Here is an 18,452-nt window from a genome sequence, read left to right on the forward strand (position 1 = left end):
CCTTCTGTCCGGCTGCCTCGGGCCTCCTCTTGGTAAACTTGGCGCCAGTTTCCCTGACCCTATGTGGTGCCTTCCTAGCGGGTGTAGCGAGGGGCTGCGCCACATAAAATGTCACAGCCTCCGGTTTCTAGCTGAGGGTCGTTTCCTGCCTCCACTAGTTTCGGGGACCGGTCTCCCCCTTTGGCCTGACCCCTCCACGCAGGTAGATTCTGGCGTGCGGTGGCGACTCGCCCGTCCGCACCCCTGGGATCCCTTCATTCCTCATTCCTGGAGCCTTCTCCGCTCCTCTTCCTTCCTTCTCCCTCTTCCAGGCCTGGGCCTCTGTTACTAGGCCCGCCTCCGGAGCAGAGCTCATGCAGAGCCCCTGCTCCCTGCCACTTCTGCTCAGACTTCTCTGCACTGAACTAAGATGGTGCCCACCTTTTATACTCCCTTCTCAATGCACACAGGAACTGCTTCCTCCCTGCTCCTGCACTACAGGGTTCCCCTTCCTCAGTGTTCCCTCCCCCAACTCCAGCCAGGGACAGGGACTGTCGTGCCCATCTCAGAGGCATATTGGTCGCCCTGCCCCACGGCAATGTGGTGTACTGCATGCAGGTGTCGGGTCCTGATCCACACTCCATCCTTACATGAGAGTGAGATATCACACCTCTGGGTGAGGTGCAATACCTCTGTAGCAACCGAGCCCTCAGGTTGCTACAGTTCCATTTATCTTCAGCCTAGGTGACGTATTGTGATACAGGGCCGTGATTTTGGCTATAAAAGGGTCCCCTAGACCCCTACCCCAAGCTTTTTAAGAGAATCATATATGGCGTGCCAGGAGACTCTATGGAATGCTTTCTCAGCATCCAACGAGAGTATCTAATTACAAATTTTTAACTGCATCTAGCCCAGGAAATACTTTGTGCCTAGTAGCAGTGTCTGCTAGTCAGCGGATTATCCCGGCTGTTAAGCAAGCTACACCACCTGTAGTTTGGACACTTAATTTTTTCAAAGGAAATGCTTCGGGACCACGGGATACTCAGTGAAGAGCATCAGGAGGCACCCCAAGGCATAGGGACTGGGACTGGCAGTAGGATGCCTTGCGGTGGACAGTCGAGCTCGATCCTTATAAAAGCTTTTTAACTGCAGCAGCTTTAGTGGACGCTACTGGAGCTGGAATTACGCGGCTGCTGGCATGAGACTTGCCCTCCAATAGATCCTTGTAAATGGTTCCATGTGTGTATTCATTCAAATTAGAGAGACAATTTAAATTAAAAAGCTTAGAGCTGCCTCCTCCACAGGGGGGCTCGCTCGACCCACCAGCGGACAGGCACCAGTATTGGGAGAGGGGGGCTGGCCGTCAGGGTTCACCGTGGCTCTGGCACAAACCCGGCGACACGGAGGTGGCACGGGCAGGAGCGGACTGAACGTGTCGGCTTCTCACTTTTTGGATTTTAGAAGGGCATGACATGCCTATATCTGTGTCTCCCCCTCCTTTTACTCCTCCACCTCTTTTCTTTTCGCATGACTATATGTACTTGTCACTTTTCCATGTGTTAGTTGTGTCTTCTAAGCAGTTTGTCAGCTTTTGGACACCTTTGAAGGTGTTTTCTATGTGTTTCTATGTGTTTTTGTTTGCCTGCCATTGGTTTTAACGGTGTTCGAAGGTGTTCGACGAACAGTTCGACGAACAGTTCGGCGAACACACGGGTGTTCGACGAACCGAACCGAACTCGAACACTACGGGGGTGGCTCAACACTAGTCCCCACCTATTCCAAACCCCCGTCATGCCGGCTTGGCCTACTGTTCTAGTCCAGTGCTACAGCCTTTTTCATAAGATTAAAACTACAAGTGGTGTTTGTAATGACACATAACTGTTATGTTATGCTTGACAAAGGGTTATGTAAAGTCGAAACCAAGCATATGATTGTGGTGAGCAAAGACACCCATATTGCTTGAACTGATCATTAAAGTGTTGCATTTTTATCTAGTACTAGCTGTACTACCCGGCTTCGCCCGGGTTAATAACTGCTGTTAGCAAAATGGAATGTGTTAACAAAAATTTATTCTCCACACAAAAACCACAAAACAAATAGATAGAAAGTTAATTGGCTCTTGAGAAAGCAGCTCTTGTTTTCATGTCTGCAAGCCTCGCTTCCCTCTCCTCAGAAAGTTCATTGGCCCTTGAGGAAGCAGCTCTTGTTTTCATGTCTGCACGCCTCGCTTCCCTGTCCTCAGAAAGTTCATTGGCTCTTGAGGAAGCAGCTCTTGTTTTCATGTCTGCAAGCCTCGCTTCCCTGTCCTCAGAAAGTTCATTGGCCCTTGAGGAAGCAGCTCTTGTTCTCTTGTCTGCAAGCCTCGCTTCCCTCTGCTCAGAAAGTTCATTGGCTCTCGAGGAAGCTGCTGCTGTTCTCATGTGTGTCAGCCTTGTTTCTCGGGCTTCACATTTTTCATTGGCCCGTAATGCAGCTTTTCTTTTCGCATCAGCTGACATTTGTGCCATGAAATTCCTTTTCTTATGAGGCATTATTGTGGTAAAAATAGTCTGTAACTGGCAGTTTCTATATCCTCTCACATAGAAGTAATGTGACTGACATCAGCCTTTCCACCAACACACCCTAACTGACATCTTATTACCTTACACAAGTTTTGTTATACTGAGAATGTCCTTTGTTGCCTATATTAACCAATCACAGCTCAGATTAATTAACTGTAGCAAAATAGAAGCTGAGCTGTGATTGGTTGCTATTGGCAGCCTGATAAATCTTTGTGAGATGAGTTTTGTGTGTGCTGAGGGTGGTATATGTGTTCAAGCATGTGGTAGTGTGTGGCGCATTTTGTGTGTGTTCATATCCCCGTGTGTGGTGAGTATGAGTATCCCATGTCGGGGCCCCACCTTAGCAACTGTATGGTATATACTCTTTGGCGCCATCGCTCTAATTCTTTAATTCTCATCTGGCAGCTGTCAATTTGCCTCCAACACTTTTCCTTTCACTTTTTCCCCATTATGTAGATAGGGGCAAAATTGTTTGGTGAATTGGAACGCGCAGGGTTAAAATTTCGCCTCACAACATAGCCTATGACGCTCTCGAGGTCCAGACGTGTGACTGTGCACAATTTTGTGGCTGTAGCTGCGACGGTGCAGATGCCAATCCCGGACATACATACATACATACATACATACATACATACATACATACATACATACACACACACATTCAGCTTTATATATTAGATATTTCATAATTTCTAGGAGACAGACAGAGGTCCACAGGCATGGGTGGTTTTCAGCTCCTGACAGAATACTGCACACATTGCAGATTTGATCAGTATTTTAAAAGGAACCTGTTATGTCAAGTAATGCTATTTACCTGCAGATATATGCCACGTGCACAGTCACACACTGAATATTTGGTGAGTTTTTACATCAGTATTTGTAAGCCAAAACCAATAGTAGGTGATAAATACAGAAGTGGTGACGTGTTTCTATTATACTTTTCTTCTGATTGTTCCACTCCTGGTTTTGACTTACAAATACTGATGTAAAATACTGACCAAATACTGAAGGTGTGAATGTGGCTATAAGGTTAATCTGCAGGTAAATTGCACTAAAATCATGTTAGGCTGTCAATCTGAGGTCTAAAGGGGTAACATCTCCTCATTGTTGAGAATGACATGCCCGATTTGACAGTGTGACTTATAGGCGTTCAATGCTCCTTGTGGAAATTTAAAATGCAAATTGCTATTTATCTGCAGAGTACCACCTATATCTCCAGGTAAATAGCGTTTCACAAAATGATAGTTTCCCTCTAAAAGCAAAATCAGGAGTTTATGCAAACAATTTAAAGATATATTTCTCCATTAAAGGGTTTCTTCACTCTCAGGCATTTAAGCCTCAGACCTCACATGAGTGGGTGTTTTATGCTGTTTCAGTAACTCCTGTAGAAGTGACTGAATGGAAGCAGTGAAACACAGTGGGCTATGCTCTTTCGATAACACCAAATTACGTTGATGGAAGGTACAGAAACCAAGTATAGCAGCCCGTTCAGCTGTTTTTGTAGTCATAGTTTTTATAACCAGTAAGTACTGTAGAGACAGCCATAAATGATGGAAATAGAAATATCCTTGTGTTTTTAGTGAATACAGACTTTGCCAGTACTGAGATAGGACATGACAGTTGGTGCTTATAAAGTTCTATGGAGAACTATAACTATCATTTCAGAATAATATAGAGTGGAACTGTAACTTTTGTTTCAGAAGAACGTAGAGCAGAAACCTCCATGTCGGCTTCGAATGTCTTCCTTCTCCTCCCCCTCCATAGAATTTTATAACCACTAGCTTTTATCTGCAATCTCAGTAATGGGAAAATCTCTGTTTTCACTATTTGTACAGATTTTACCCATGGACTGAGAGCGAAAGATCAATCCAGGAGAAAGAAGCAAATGTCTCTAAGATAAATTACAAAATTGCTTATCTTCACATGAACTATTGATTTAGTAAGCAAAAATTAAAATGACTGTTACCCTCTGAGTTACATGTCAAATTACACATTTATAGCTTAGTAATGTGTTATCTAGGTCAAGGAAACATTTCATTTGCTAGATCTGTTATGTAATTTGGGGTATACTAAATTCATAAATACTTATCAAAATATCAGTTAATTATTTCACAATATTTCATATAATTTCAAGTTATAATTTATATCTTATGTTTTACCTGCTCCACAACATATACACCATAGTCTGCCTGTTGTTTCTGTAGCAAGGGATGCATGTTATGTAGCCAGATCTCAAGATGTGGTTCTCTATCACGAAAAGGGATCACTATAGCAATTTTCTGGAGAGCTGTACAGTTGTCAGGCTTGCTATGACCTCCAAGCGGCAAATTTGCATTTTGAAATATTGTGTTATCATTAGACACATTCACTTCAACATTGTAAGGACCTGTTAGTTAAAATGAAGATATGCAAGTGACTTCAACATTAAGATTTCTATAAAAAGAATACATTTGTCCAGCTCCATTTTCATCACGAATGGATACCATCATGTTAAAATGCCCAGCACTTAAAGAGTAACCATCGTTTTAATTTTTATTTTATAAATCAATGGGGCACGTGAAAATAAGAAACTTTATAAGATATCTTGTCAGAGAAATGTTCTTCTTTCTTCCCCTGGACTGATATTTCACTCTCAGTTCATGGGTAAAATTTATAAAATCTATATTTAGTCTATAGAATTTTCATTGACAGTTAGTACTTTTAAAATTCTATGGAGGGGGAGGAGCTAGAGGCAGATAGAGCTGTAAGTTCTCCTAAAACGACAGTTACAGTTCTCCATAGAACTTTATAATCATTCTTCACTGAAGATAGATTTTGGCTGTGAAATGAGCATTTTGAAAATGAATGAGCAGTTCAAGAGGAGAAAAAGGCTAATTTCTCTGATAAGATACATGTCAAAGTTTCTTATTATCACCTGTATTATTAAGTTGTGAAAAAAATAAAAATAAAATGATGGTTACTCTTTAACATAGGGTGAATATTGAAACAGCTGACAATCAGTGTAATAATATCAAAACTTAATACACTGAGAAAGCTGGGCATTCAGTTATCAAGTCACAAAAAGCTAAAAACAATATAATAATGCAAAAGGCTCCTGAAAAAAGACAGAAATAGGGGCAAACTTGTGAGAAATTTCAGTATACTGGAAGGTGGAATAAATTCATTATAAAGTGAGTAAAAGGGGTTGTCCGCCATTGTGTACAATTTTTTTTCTTACAACAGTTGAAACCAAAAGTTTACATACACTATATAAAAAGACACATATGCATGTTTTCTCAATATCTGACATGAAATCAGAATAAACCTTTCCCATTTTAGGTCAATTAGGAATACCAAAATTTTTAATATTTGCCAAATGCCAGAATAATGAGAGAGAGAGAATTTTTATTACTTACTTACAAAGTCAAAAGTTTACATACACTAAGATTACTATGCCTTTAAACAATTCTGGACTGCCCATATGATGATGTCATGTGTTTGGAAGCTTCTGATTTTTTGGCAACATCTGAGTTAATTAGAGACATACCTGTGGATGTATTTTAATGCACACCTGAAACACACTATTTCTTTTTGTAGCATCATGGGAAAGTCTAAAGAAATCAGCCAAAATATCAGGAAGAGAATTGTGGACTTGCACAAGTCTGGCTCATCCTTTGGTACCATTTCAACATCCCTGAAGGTGCCTTGTTCATCTGTACAAACAATTATATGCAAGTACAAACAAGATGGGAATGTCCAGCCATCATACCGCTCAGGAAGGATATGGGTTTTGTGTCCCACAGATGAACGTGCTTTAGTCTGACATGTGCATATCAACCCAAGGACAAAAGCAAAAGACCTTGTGAAGATGATGGCGGAAGCTGGTAAGATTGTGTCAATATCCACAGTGAAACGAGTACTGTATCAACATAGGCTGAAAGGTCACTCTGCCAGGAAGAAGCCATTACTCCACAAGAAACATTAAAAAGCCAGATTAATGTTTGCAAATGCACACTGGAACAAAGACCTTAATTTTTGGAGACATGTCCTGTGGTCTGATGAAACTAAAATTGAATTTTTTGGGCATAAAGAGTTGACCATCATTACGTTTGGAGGAAAAAGGGAGAAGCTTGGAAGCCTAAGAACACCATCCCAACTGTGAAACACGGGGATGTCAGCATCATGTTGTGGGGTTGTTTTGCTGCAGGAGGGACTGGTGCACTTCACAAAATAGATGGCATCATGAGAAAAGAAGATTATGTGGCAATACTGAAGCAACATCTCAAGACATCAGGCAGGAAGTTAAAACTTGGGTGGAAATGGGTCTTCCAAATGGACAACAACCCAAAGCATACTGCCAAAATGGTAACAAAGTGGCTTAAGGATAACAAAGTCAATGTTTTTGAGTGACCATCACAAAGCCCTGATCTCAATTCTATTGAAAATGTATGGGCAAAGCTGAAAAGGCAGGTGCGAGCAAGGCGACCTACAAACCTGGATCAGTTACACCAGTTTTGTCAGGAGGAATGGGCCCAAATTCCAAACAACTATTGTGAGAAGTTTGTGGAAGGATATTACAAACGTTTGACCCAAGTCATTCAGTTAAAGGGCAATGGTACCAAATACTAATGAAATGTATGTAAACTTTTGACTTTGCAATAAGAAATAAAAATGCGTTAAAACATTCTCTCTCTCTCTCTCATTATTCTGGTATTTGGCAAATATTAAAAATTATGGTAATCCTAATTGGCCTAAAATGGGAAAGTTTTATTCTGATTTCATGTCAGATATTGAGAAAAACATGCATATGTGTCTTTTTATATAGTGCATGTAAACTTCTGGTTTCAACTGTATACTTTGCAATGAAAGAGCTGGAGAGGTAAAATACTCTTAAAATACTTATTTGATATTGAAACAGGATATGCTAACCTGATGCAGTTGAAGTTTGTGCATTAAAGGGTAATCAGCTTGCTGTGAAGCCACGGGTCACCAGAGGGCCAACAGCCCGAAACAACGAGTCTGCAAATTGAGATTCTGATTTGGCTTTTATTCCAAGTCATGTTGCACGACTCATTAAAGAGTTGATTGCGACTTGTAGGATTGCTGCTTCCAATAGATGGCGCTATAGAGTTCAAGTTCTCTTTTTATCTCAAGAGGCAATTTGCACACAGACCTTATTGCAAATTTAAGAGTAAGAGGTTTGTGGAATTTTTCCACGCTGCTAAAGATTGAAGAGATCCAGTACCAGGAAATATTGACAATGCGGTTTTTATTTGTTGCGTTTCAAAGTATATCACAATTCTTCTTCAGGAATAACCACATACATGATTCAATACATGTGGTTAATTCTGGAGAAGAAGTGTGATACACATTGAAACACGTCAAATAAAAAATGCATTGTCAATATTTCCTGGCACTGGATCTCTTCAATTTTCAGCAGCGCGGAAAAATTCCAAAAACATCTTCCTCCTAAATATATACATTGCAGTGAGTTGCAGGTTGTATTGTGCAAAGTAAAAGTATACATCTTAAAAAGCATCTGAAATAGCAGATGAATGAGTTTGCAAGTGATTTGTTCTGAGTGTGGTTCGGCTTAAAGAAGCACTCCCATTGAGGTATATTTTACTAAATCAATAACCAACATCTGTCACAAAATGAATATAGTCACTCCAAACAATTCATATAATAACACACATAATCCCTTAAGGCCAAAAACAGGGATTAACTGGAGACACGACACAATTGAAAGTAAAAAGGCATATTTTTATTATTAAATTCATTAAAATTATTTTGTACTCACACACATATATATTAAAAATTAAGCAGGAAAATATTATTATCAGCAAAGCAGGGACAGATATGTGGGTCTCAAACCAAAGGCTAACTATATAAGCTAGGCAGACTAGAGATATATATTCAAAGATATTGTAAGATATTATTCTACAGCCCAAATGATGGACCAGTATGTATAAAGTGCTAGTACTCAGTATATATGTGGATCTCAAGTCAAAGGCTCATTATATAAAACAGGCAGACTAAAAATATATATTCAGAGATATTGTAAGATATTATTCTACAGCCCAAAGTAATGGACCAGTATACATAAAGTGCTAGTGCTCAGTATTATTCATCAAAACTTACAGTATTGCACATAAAGTTACCACATATGCCTGCTGACCAGTCAATATGAATAGAACTACCTATTGGTATAGTCCACCCTCTTTGTAAATATACTGCCAACATTAAGGTCCTAATTGATAGAAAGCCCACAATCATGTGGATTCAAAAACGGCAAAAACACCGGGACCACAGTAAGGCATAGAAAGCAAGGGGACATTACCTATCGCCAAGTGGAGAGAGAAAATGTAGCCCACAGTTCCTGCTGCTGCACCCCGACGACGCCGTTTCGCCACGCTTCTTCCAGGGGGCGTTCACTACTCAGGTAAAGCTACTCCTTTAAATAGTGCCTGTAGCCAATGGAATCCCCGTCCGCCATGTCAAAGGGTGATGCGGGCGCATGAGGCGCCGTTCAGCTCTACGTAATTGAAAAAGTGACTTCCGGTTCCGGCGCTTGGAACGCAAGCGTGGAACGCATCGCCTTCCACTATGCGCCGATCCGGAAGTCAACGAGCGCTGACAGCTGCGCATGCGCACCCACCCCGCAGGGCTACATGGGGACAGACCAATGCATACGGCACACGCTGACACGGTATGGATAGAGCAGGGGAATACCAAGGATGTCCCAAATTCCATCCACCATCAGAAATGGAAAAAATAGAAAAAGATTACATATGTATACATATATACATACACATATATGCATACATATGCATATACACATAAGCATAGAGGACCGCCCTTATATCCATGGGACCCATGCAGAGAAGGGGAAGATAGCCATTCTAGGGGAAAAGGGAACAAAAGGAAGAAGAAAAAGGGAAAGAGAAAAGGGAAGGAAGAGAGGAGAAAGAGAAAAAAAGGGGGAAGGGATACATTTATTTATTTATTTATTTATTTATTTTTAATATATATGTGTGTGAGTACAAAATAATTTTAATGAATTTAATAATAAAAATATGCCTTTTTACTTTCAATTGTGTCGTGTCTCCAGTTAATCCCTGTTTTGGCCTTAAGGGATTATGTGTGTTATTTTACTAAATCAATGTATATTTGTATGTAGTGTAGTGTGTGCATGGTAATATACTCACCTACTGTGGTCTTCTCTGGTATCCAGTGCCGCTCGGGTCCTCTTCTCAGTGACATCACTGTTCTTCAGACTTTCTGGGTCACACTGAGCTCTGCGTGACTCTGTAAAGGCTTTTATACTGTAAGCTATGGAGCATCATAACAAGGTTCAGAACAAAGCTCCATAGACTTACATTGTGAAGGAGACTTCAGCTCATGCATAGAGTGAGCTGGATAGTCTAAAAAGCAGTGAGGTCACTCAGAAGAGGAGAAGGATGGAGCTGGATATCAGAGAAGATGGTAGGTGAGTATCTTAATGCACACACTACACTACATACACGTGTACATGTTTAGTGAAAAAAACAACTTCATGGGAGGGCTTCTTTAAGTGTGACTTGAGCTTCAGTGACTTTGGTTTCGGGGCAGTTGAAAGGACTAAGTAGTATTAATTCACTTGTTTTATTTGTATATATTCCTGTTTTGTGCAATCTCCATTAGGAAAATGTGCTCCATTTTTGACTATGCCATCCTGTTGCAATCTTTGACCAACCATTTAAGGGTGTACACTGCTGTGCAAGATGTGTGCGTGTTGAGAAACTGAAAGTCCAAATACTGGATCTATATAAGCAACTTTCAATACTGAGATCCATAGACAATATGGAAAGAAGTTTTCTACTCACTGGGGTAGATGTGAGGGACAATGGTAGCATGGAACTGCAGGACAATGAGACAGCTAGCCACGTGATATAAGCCGGCCAGGTATTATAAGGCAGGGTAGAGAAATAATGTCGGGAGGCTAGTACTGATCTGGCACACCCCAACAATTTTCTTAAATTGGCAACAAAGCGAGCTGCTAGCATAAACATGTCATCTGAAGACCGGGGAAGTTTCTGCTCCAGTAAGTAGGGGAATAGGTACGCAGGACTGGTGCTGGTAATGAAAAGTTCAATTATTAAGAAAACAAACAGAGCAATCTGTCACAAGATAGCTGGTGTGTAGTGATGAGCGAGCACTAAAATGCTCGGGTGCTCGATGCTCAGGTCGAGCAAATTGGAATGCTCGAGTGCTGGGACCAAGTAATGAGCCCAATGTAAGTCTATGGGAAACTCAAGCATTTTTCTGGCGGCTCCCCCCAGACGGTCTGCAGAGGGCCTAAAAATTGGCCAAATCAACGGGAACAATGCTCAAATGACATGGGAACATCATGGGGAAGACCCCTGGAAGCATTTCTGACTCCCAGGTCACTGCTGTCAACAACGTTGTCAGAGGAATTACGCCACAATAAAACATGCAAAAACGAAACCAAAATAGATTTTCCTGGGAAATGTGTTAAAGAACATCCTTTCCAGGGTAATGACTTGTATATAAGGCAAAATAAATAACCAAAAATAAAAATGCTCCTCCACACCTTGGGCTATGTTCACACCTAGAGATTTTGATGAGATTTTGGAGGCACTCCAATGCTCCTTGCAAGAGATGTAGAGGTCAGAGAGCCTCTTAAAAACAATGTTCCCATTATTAGGAAGTGGGTCTCCCATAGTGTTTGCCTATGCAGTGAAGCAACGGCTGTTAAAAATTTGGAAGAACTCCAATGCCCCTTGCAAGAGACGTAGAGGTCAGAGAGCCTCCTAAAAACAATGTTCCCATTATTAGGAAGTTGGTCTCCCATAGTTTTTGCCTATGCAATGAAGCAACGGCTGCCAAAAATTTGGAGGGACTCCAATGCCCCTTGCAAGAGTCGTAGATATGTTAATATGGTACATATGGTGGCGATATGGTGGTGGAGGATGAGGATGCGGAGAAGGAAGAGGACAAAAGCAAATAGACAAAATCAGGAAGCGTATACCCATGCCTCGGTGTGAAGACAGAGGTGCATGGGAACAGAGTTTGACCTCCCCAAAAAAAGACACTGGATTTGAGTTTATGTTACGCTGCTATCATTCGGTGGTGTTGAGAAGTCTTGCCCAATCCAGCCCTTATTCATTTTTATAAGAGTCAGCCTGTCAGCATTTTCAGTTGACAGGCGAATGCGCCTATCGGTTATAATTCCACCGGCGGCACTAAAAACCCGCTCTGACAAAATGCTGGTGGCAGGGCAGGCCAGGACCTCCAAGGTGTAGAGAGCCAGTTCATGCCACGTGTACAGCTTGGATACCCAATAATTATAAGGAACAGAGAAATCATGGAGGATGTTGGTACGGTAGGCAAGGTACTCCCTCACCATCTTCCAAAACTTTGCACTCCTTGTGAGAGTACCCCCTGCCTCAGGGCCTGTCCCAGAACTTTGGCAGTGTTACCCTGCCTCTGCTGGATTGCATTTGTGTCTCTCACTCCTGTACTCCTTGGTTGTCCAACGAACTGTGACCTCTGCAGCCACCGTTTTCAGATGGGAATTTTTTCACTAATTCTGCAACAAGGGCCTTCTCGTACTGCCCCATTTTATTAGGCCTGTCCTGCAAAGGAATAAGAGACATAACGTTCTCCCTGTAGCGTGAGTCTAGAAGCGTGACCAACCAGTAATGACTGTCACTCAAAATTTGGACAATGCGAGGGTCACAGGAAAGGCAGCGTAACATAAACTCAGCCATGTGTTTCAGACTGCAAAGAGGCAAGACTTCTGTGTCCTTACCAAGAGGACGACTGACCATGCTCTCCTCCTCATCCTCCTCCTCTTCCTCCTCCTCCCTGTCCTCAGGCCATCCACGCTGAACAGACGGTATGGCAGTTGTGCAGTTAGTACCGTCTATATCGCAGGAAACTAGCTCCTGTTCTTCCTCCTCCTCTTCCTCATTGTCACCCAATCCACGTTGGGATGAGATGAGGCTGGGCTGTGTGTAATCACCCTGTATGGTTCCTTGCTCCATCTCATCATGCTCCGCCTGTAATGCATCCTCTTTAATTGAGAGCAGAGAGCATTTCAGAAGACAGAGAAGTGGGATGGTGATGCTAATTATGGCATCATCGCCGCTCACCATCTTGGTGGAGTCCTCAAAGTTTTGGAGGATGGTACAGATATCTGACATCCATGTCCACTCCTGAGGTTTTATGTGTGGAGTCTGACCTGAATACCAACGGCCTTGTTGATGCAGGTAGTCAACAACTGCCCTCTTCTGCTCTCAAATCTTTCCCAACATCTGCAATGTAGAGTTCCAACTCATGGGGACATCACACACCAGTAGGTGAGCCGGAAGCTGCAAACGCTATTGAAACACAGCAAGAGCGGCAGAGGCTGTAGCTGACTTTCTAAAATGGGCACACAGGCGGCGTACTTTGACAAGCAGGTCCGACAGATCCGAGTAGGTTTTGAGAAACCGCTGAACCACAAGGTTAAGCACATGGGCCAGGCATGGTACGTGTGTGAGCTCGCCTCGACTCAGAGTCGCCACCAGGTTCCGGCCATTGTCACACACGACCATGCCTGGCTGTAGGTTCAGCGGTGTGAGCCACAGATCTACCTGCTCTTTCAAAGCTGTACACAACTCTTCAGCGTTGAGTGGTTTGTCACCTAAGCATAGTAGCTTCAGCACAGCCTGTTGCTGCTTGGCTGAGGCAGTGCTGCAATGCTTCCAGCTTGCGACTCATGAGGTCATTTCGGAGATAGATGCTGAAGAGGAGGAGGTGCAGGAGCTGTAGTATGTGGGGGGAACCCTGATTGACCCAAGGCCCGCAATCCTTGGTGTTGGGAGGAATTGTTCCATCCCAAGGTCCGACTGGGTCCCGGCTTCAACTATGTTAACCCAGTGTGCCGTCAGCGAGATATGCCATCCCTGCCCACAAGCACTTGTCCACGTGTCCTTGGTTGGTGGACTTTCCCAGTAACTGCATTGTTGAGGGCACGGCTAATGTTGTGGGACACGTGCTTGTGTAATGGGGGGACGGCACACCGGGAGAAATAGTGGTGGCTGGGGACCAAGTAATGAGGGACGGCCGCCGCTATTTGGTTGTGGAAAGCTTCTGTCTCCATGAGCCTAAAAGGCAACATTTCGAGCGCAAGCATTCACGAAATGTGTGAATTTAATAGTGTGGCCTGTGGGGCATTTGCTGCGTATTTGCGCTACCGTTCCAAGGACTGGGGTAGAGACAACTGAACGCTGCGCTGGGACAAGGACGTGGACGTGCTTGCTGACAGTGCCAGTTCAGAGTGTTAAACAACAGGTGCAGGGTGGGAGGCATCTTGGCATGCGCCATGGACAGGGGATTGGCTTGCATGCACAACAGCGGAAGAAGCCGTGGTGTCACCCGCAGACACTGTTGCTGGACCCTGGTGCTTTGCTGCCATGTGCCTGATCATGCTGGTGGTGGTCAGGCTGGTCGTTTTTCTACCCATGCTGATGCTTGCCTGGCAGGTGGTGCAAATGTCCTTGTTAGGGTTATTGGCAGAGTCTTTAAAAATAACCAGACTCTGGAAGACATAACAGTTGTACTGGCAACTTCTGTCGTGTTGATGCCACGGGGGAACGATTGCCCGTCTTCTGTCTGCAGCCACCACACTACTTGTTCTTGTCTGTTGTGGTGCTACGCCTCCCTCCCCCTGTGTGCTGCTGTCCTCGCTCAGCATGTCACCTTGGGTCAGTAACTTCATTGTCCACCACATCTTCCACTTCCGCACCCTGGTCCTCCTCCTGACTTTCTGGCAATTGTGTCTCATCATCATCCACTTCTTGTGACAGTTTCCCACCATCACCTTCGTGTGACCGTGGCTGCTAAAATATTTGGGCATCGCAACATGTGATCTCCTCGTGCCCCGCTTCAAGTGGAGCGGGCGAGAGGCCTGAATCTATAAATGGAAAAGTGAACAGCTCTTCGAAGTGTCCAAGTGTGGGATCAGTTGTCTCCGGGCACTCGGCATGGTGGGAGGAAGGAGGATCAGGGTGAGGAATATGCAGTCCAGACTCACGGCTACTGAGACTTGACTGTGTGGAAGACAGGGTGGTAGTGGTGGCTAAGTGACTGGAAGCATTATCTGCTATCCAACCAATAACCTTTTCACACTGCTTTGTGTTCAATAGTGGTGTTCTGCGGTCCCCTATTAATTGGGACAGGAAGGTCGAGCGAGAAGATGTGGGTGTTTGTTGTGGCACAATTTCAGCTTGCCCACGGCCTCAGCCTCGTCCTCTGCATGCAACATCATCACCATCATGTCCACTTCCCCGTCCCTTGCCATGCGCCTTGCCCATTTTAAATGGAGGACAATATTTTCCACGTTCACCAAAAATGGCTGGATTTGAACCTCAGTGATATGTGATACGTGTGACGGAAAACCACAGTTTTAAATAGCTGGCCTGTAGGTTACTATTTTTCACAGCGATCTGGTGTCAATAACTTCACTAACACTGCAACAAAATTTACATGTAGGCCAGAAATGGCTGAATACGGAGCAAACTTATATGTGATATGTGGCGCCCCTGAGGGTACAGTCGCCATAGAGGTACTGCACCTCACCCAGAGGTGTGGCATCTCCTCTCAGGTAAGGATGGAATACTTCTCGGGACCCCAACACCTGCACTCAACACTACACTACTCCAGGCCGGCTGGAAGGGCATTATGCACTTCTTCTGCTGCCTGTCCCTGACTGGAGTGGGGGGAACCAAAGTGAGGGGGAACCAGTAGTGGGTGTGGGTGAAGGACGTAGAACAGGGGAGCACTTAGAGAATAGATATATAAAGGGAAGCCATCTTGGGTAGGAGTGGATTCAGAAAGAGAAAGGAGGAGAGGAGCAGTCTGAGGAGCAGAGTCTAGTAAGAGAGGCCCAGGAGTGAGAGGGGAGTCGGGGAGGAAGGCTCTGGTAACAGAAGGGATCCCAGGGGGTACGGTGAGTGCAGGACAGCACCCGTACACCCGAATCTGCCAAGCGTCAGAGGGATCAGGCCGCAGGAAGGGACCGGTCCCTGGACCACCCGTGTTACTCCAGGTCTCGGCTGGAAAACCGGAGGCTTCTGCACTTCCATGGTGCAGTTGCCACAACCTCACCCAAGTCACCGTGAAGGGCACCAAGTAGGTCCGGGAACTCCAGGTTGCCCAGAGGGATCTGATATACTTGAGGGAGTGCTGGACCCCTGCCTGGCAAACGCAGTGCGACGCGGGAGGCTGACACCTGGACAGTGTACCCGAGGAACCTAAAAGAACTGTGAGTAAACTCGGACGACTGCACTCCACTGTCTCCTTCAGTTATTTCTACCTTGCTACCGCGCCTGCACTACAACGCCCAGCATTACCATCTGCATCCCTTTCATCAACACGGCCCCGGGGGGCCCGCTCCGCCTGTGGGGAGCAGAAACATCTCAGCTGCCATCCCATCACCCCCAGAGGTCTGCAGCAGCGCCAATACTCATTACCGGGAACCACAGGTGGCGTCACGAGTCAAAACTGTTAACAATCCCCTTTTTAAAGAGTGACCCCAGCTTACGGTCCCGGGAGCCAACTGCCGTGACATCCCATAGAAGGTCAAGGCCCGGGTACCGAGTTTCCCCCCATATTCTCCCCCTGGGCGAGTCATGATACGTGTGACGGAAAACCAGTTTTAAATAGCTGGCCTGTTGGTTACTATTTTTCACAGCGACCTGGTGTCAATAACTTCACTGAAACACTGCAACAACATTTAAATGGAGGCCAATATTTTCCTCGTTCACTACAAATTTCTGCATTTTTTTCGCTGTAATATGGAAAGAATCTGGCTGTATTCTGCTGTGGCAACAAGCAAATGGAGCAGAAAAAACGGTGTTCTATGGATTACTTTTTAACCAAATAATCAGGGTTAATCGGCATCTATGACAAAGTTAGAGGCAGGTGGAAGGAGGAGTGTTCAAACTATAAACTGGGAGAGGGCAATTTACTGTGCACAAATGGAAGTTAACGTAGATATTGACCTGGGCCTGAGTAGTGAAATTGAATGTGGCATATGGAGAGGGTTTGGAACTCTTAAATACACAGAAGAAGAATAGAGATACATTAAAATACATAAGGTTCTTGTATACTAATGCCAGAAGCCTCACCAACAAGATGGAGGAATTAGAATTCATGCTGTTGGAAGAAATTATGATATCGTGGCGATAATGGAGACATAGCTGGACAACAGCTATGACTGATCTGTTAATTTACAGGGCTAAAGTCTGCTCAGTAATCACTGTACAAATAAGGGAGGGGGAGGGAAGTCTTTTATGTGTAAAATTGTCTCCAAAACCCATCCTACTTGAAAATATACGTGAGGCCAATGAAAATGTTGAGTCCCTGTGGGTGAAGATAAGGGGAGGGAAAAAGAATAATAAAATACTGATAAGGATTTTTTATAATGCTCCAAATATAATGGAAGCAGCAGAAGATATCTTCATAAAGCAAATAGATGAGGCAGCAAATCAGGGAGAAGTAATTTTTATGGGGGACTTCAACTACCTTGATATAAATTTGGCAGCAGAAACCTGCAGGTCCATCAAGCCAACGTAATGAAAGACAATTACCTTCCACAACTGGTTCAGGACCCAACAAGAGGGGGAGCACTGCCAGACCAAATATTAACCAATAGGCCGGATGGCATATCAAATATACGGGTTGGAGGTCACTTGGGTAATAGAGATCACAAAATTATACATTTTCATGTATCCTTTAATAAGATCACTTGTAAAGCGCCATGGAATAAATGGCGCTATAATAATAAATAATAATAAGATGTATAGTAGAGGGGTGACAAGGATACTAAACTTCAGGAAACCTAATTTCCATCTGCTAAGAGATAATCTTAGTGCCATAAATGGGTCAATGTTCTTGACAGTAAGAGTACACAAAGCAAATGGGACACTTTACTAAGCATCCTGAATAGGACCTGTGCACAATATATACCCTATGGAAATAAACAAGCTAGAAATAGGAGGAAACCACTATGGCTAAATAGAGCTGTAAGGGGCGCAATAAATGACACAAAGCCTGCATTTAGAGAATTAAAGCAAAAGAGTAGAGATGATGAGCCATTAAACAATTAGATAAAAAATAATTAATTTGTAAAAAACAAATCAGGGCAGCAAAGGTAAAGTAAGGTAAAAATAATCCAAAAATAGTCTTCAACTACATAAACAGTAAAAACAGTTAAAAACTCAAAAATGATAATGCTGGTTCCCCCATCTGGATGAAATGGTGGAGGATGATAAGGGAAAGGACAATTTACTAAATGCATTCTCAACAGTATTTACACAAGAAAATCCCATGACAGATGACATGATCAGTGATACCATGAATTTTCCATTAACGGGACTTTCCCACAAACAAAAGTACATTTTAATCAATAGATCCTGGAATAAAAATAACTAACATAATTGATGTGTTTAAACAAAATTCTCCTGTGTTGAGATAATCTTATAGCTGTGCCCCTGCTGTGTACTGTGTAACGGCTGTGTCTGACCGTGTAGGAACACAGTCTGATCATACCACATCTCCTGGGCAGGGGAGGAAGCAAAAAAGTATACAGATATTATAGCAGGGGATCACAGCTGATTATATCTGAGAGGTAAAACATTTCAATGCCTGTTTTAAACAATGTTTTACCTCATCAAAAGAACCCCTGTGATGCCATGCTGTAATGTCTGTATTCTCTCTTTTGTCTCCTCCCCTGCCCAGGAGCTGTGGTATGATCAGACCATGTTCCTGTGCAGTCAGACACAGCCATTACATTACACAGTACACAGCACTGGCACATTTATAAGGTTATTTCAGCACAGGAACATTTTATTTAAACACATCCAATTGTGGAAGTTATTATTA

At 43.5% G+C, this 18,452-nt stretch overlaps 1 protein-coding gene across 3 annotated transcripts in view; it reads right to left on the minus strand.

Moving 5' to 3' along the window:
- Window positions 1-18,452, minus strand: part of LOC141170712 (beta-1,4-galactosyltransferase 1-like) — a 551,684-nt gene that overhangs the window by 255,817 nt on the left and 277,415 nt on the right. For all 3 annotated transcript variants that reach the window (XM_073655180.1, XM_073655178.1, XM_073655179.1), the window contains one exon: window positions 4,700-4,926. In XM_073655180.1, the coding sequence (XP_073511281.1) occupies window positions 4,700-4,926 (227 nt within the window). The remainder of the gene's footprint in view (window positions 1-4,699; window positions 4,927-18,452) is intronic.

The sequence above is a fragment of the Phyllobates terribilis genome, unplaced genomic scaffold, assembly GCF_046119375.1.
Source record: "Phyllobates terribilis strain yellow unplaced genomic scaffold, ASM4611937v1 Scaffold_1__5_contigs__length_1240528914, whole genome shotgun sequence".
Taxonomy (NCBI): Eukaryota; Metazoa; Chordata; class Amphibia; order Anura; family Dendrobatidae; genus Phyllobates; species Phyllobates terribilis.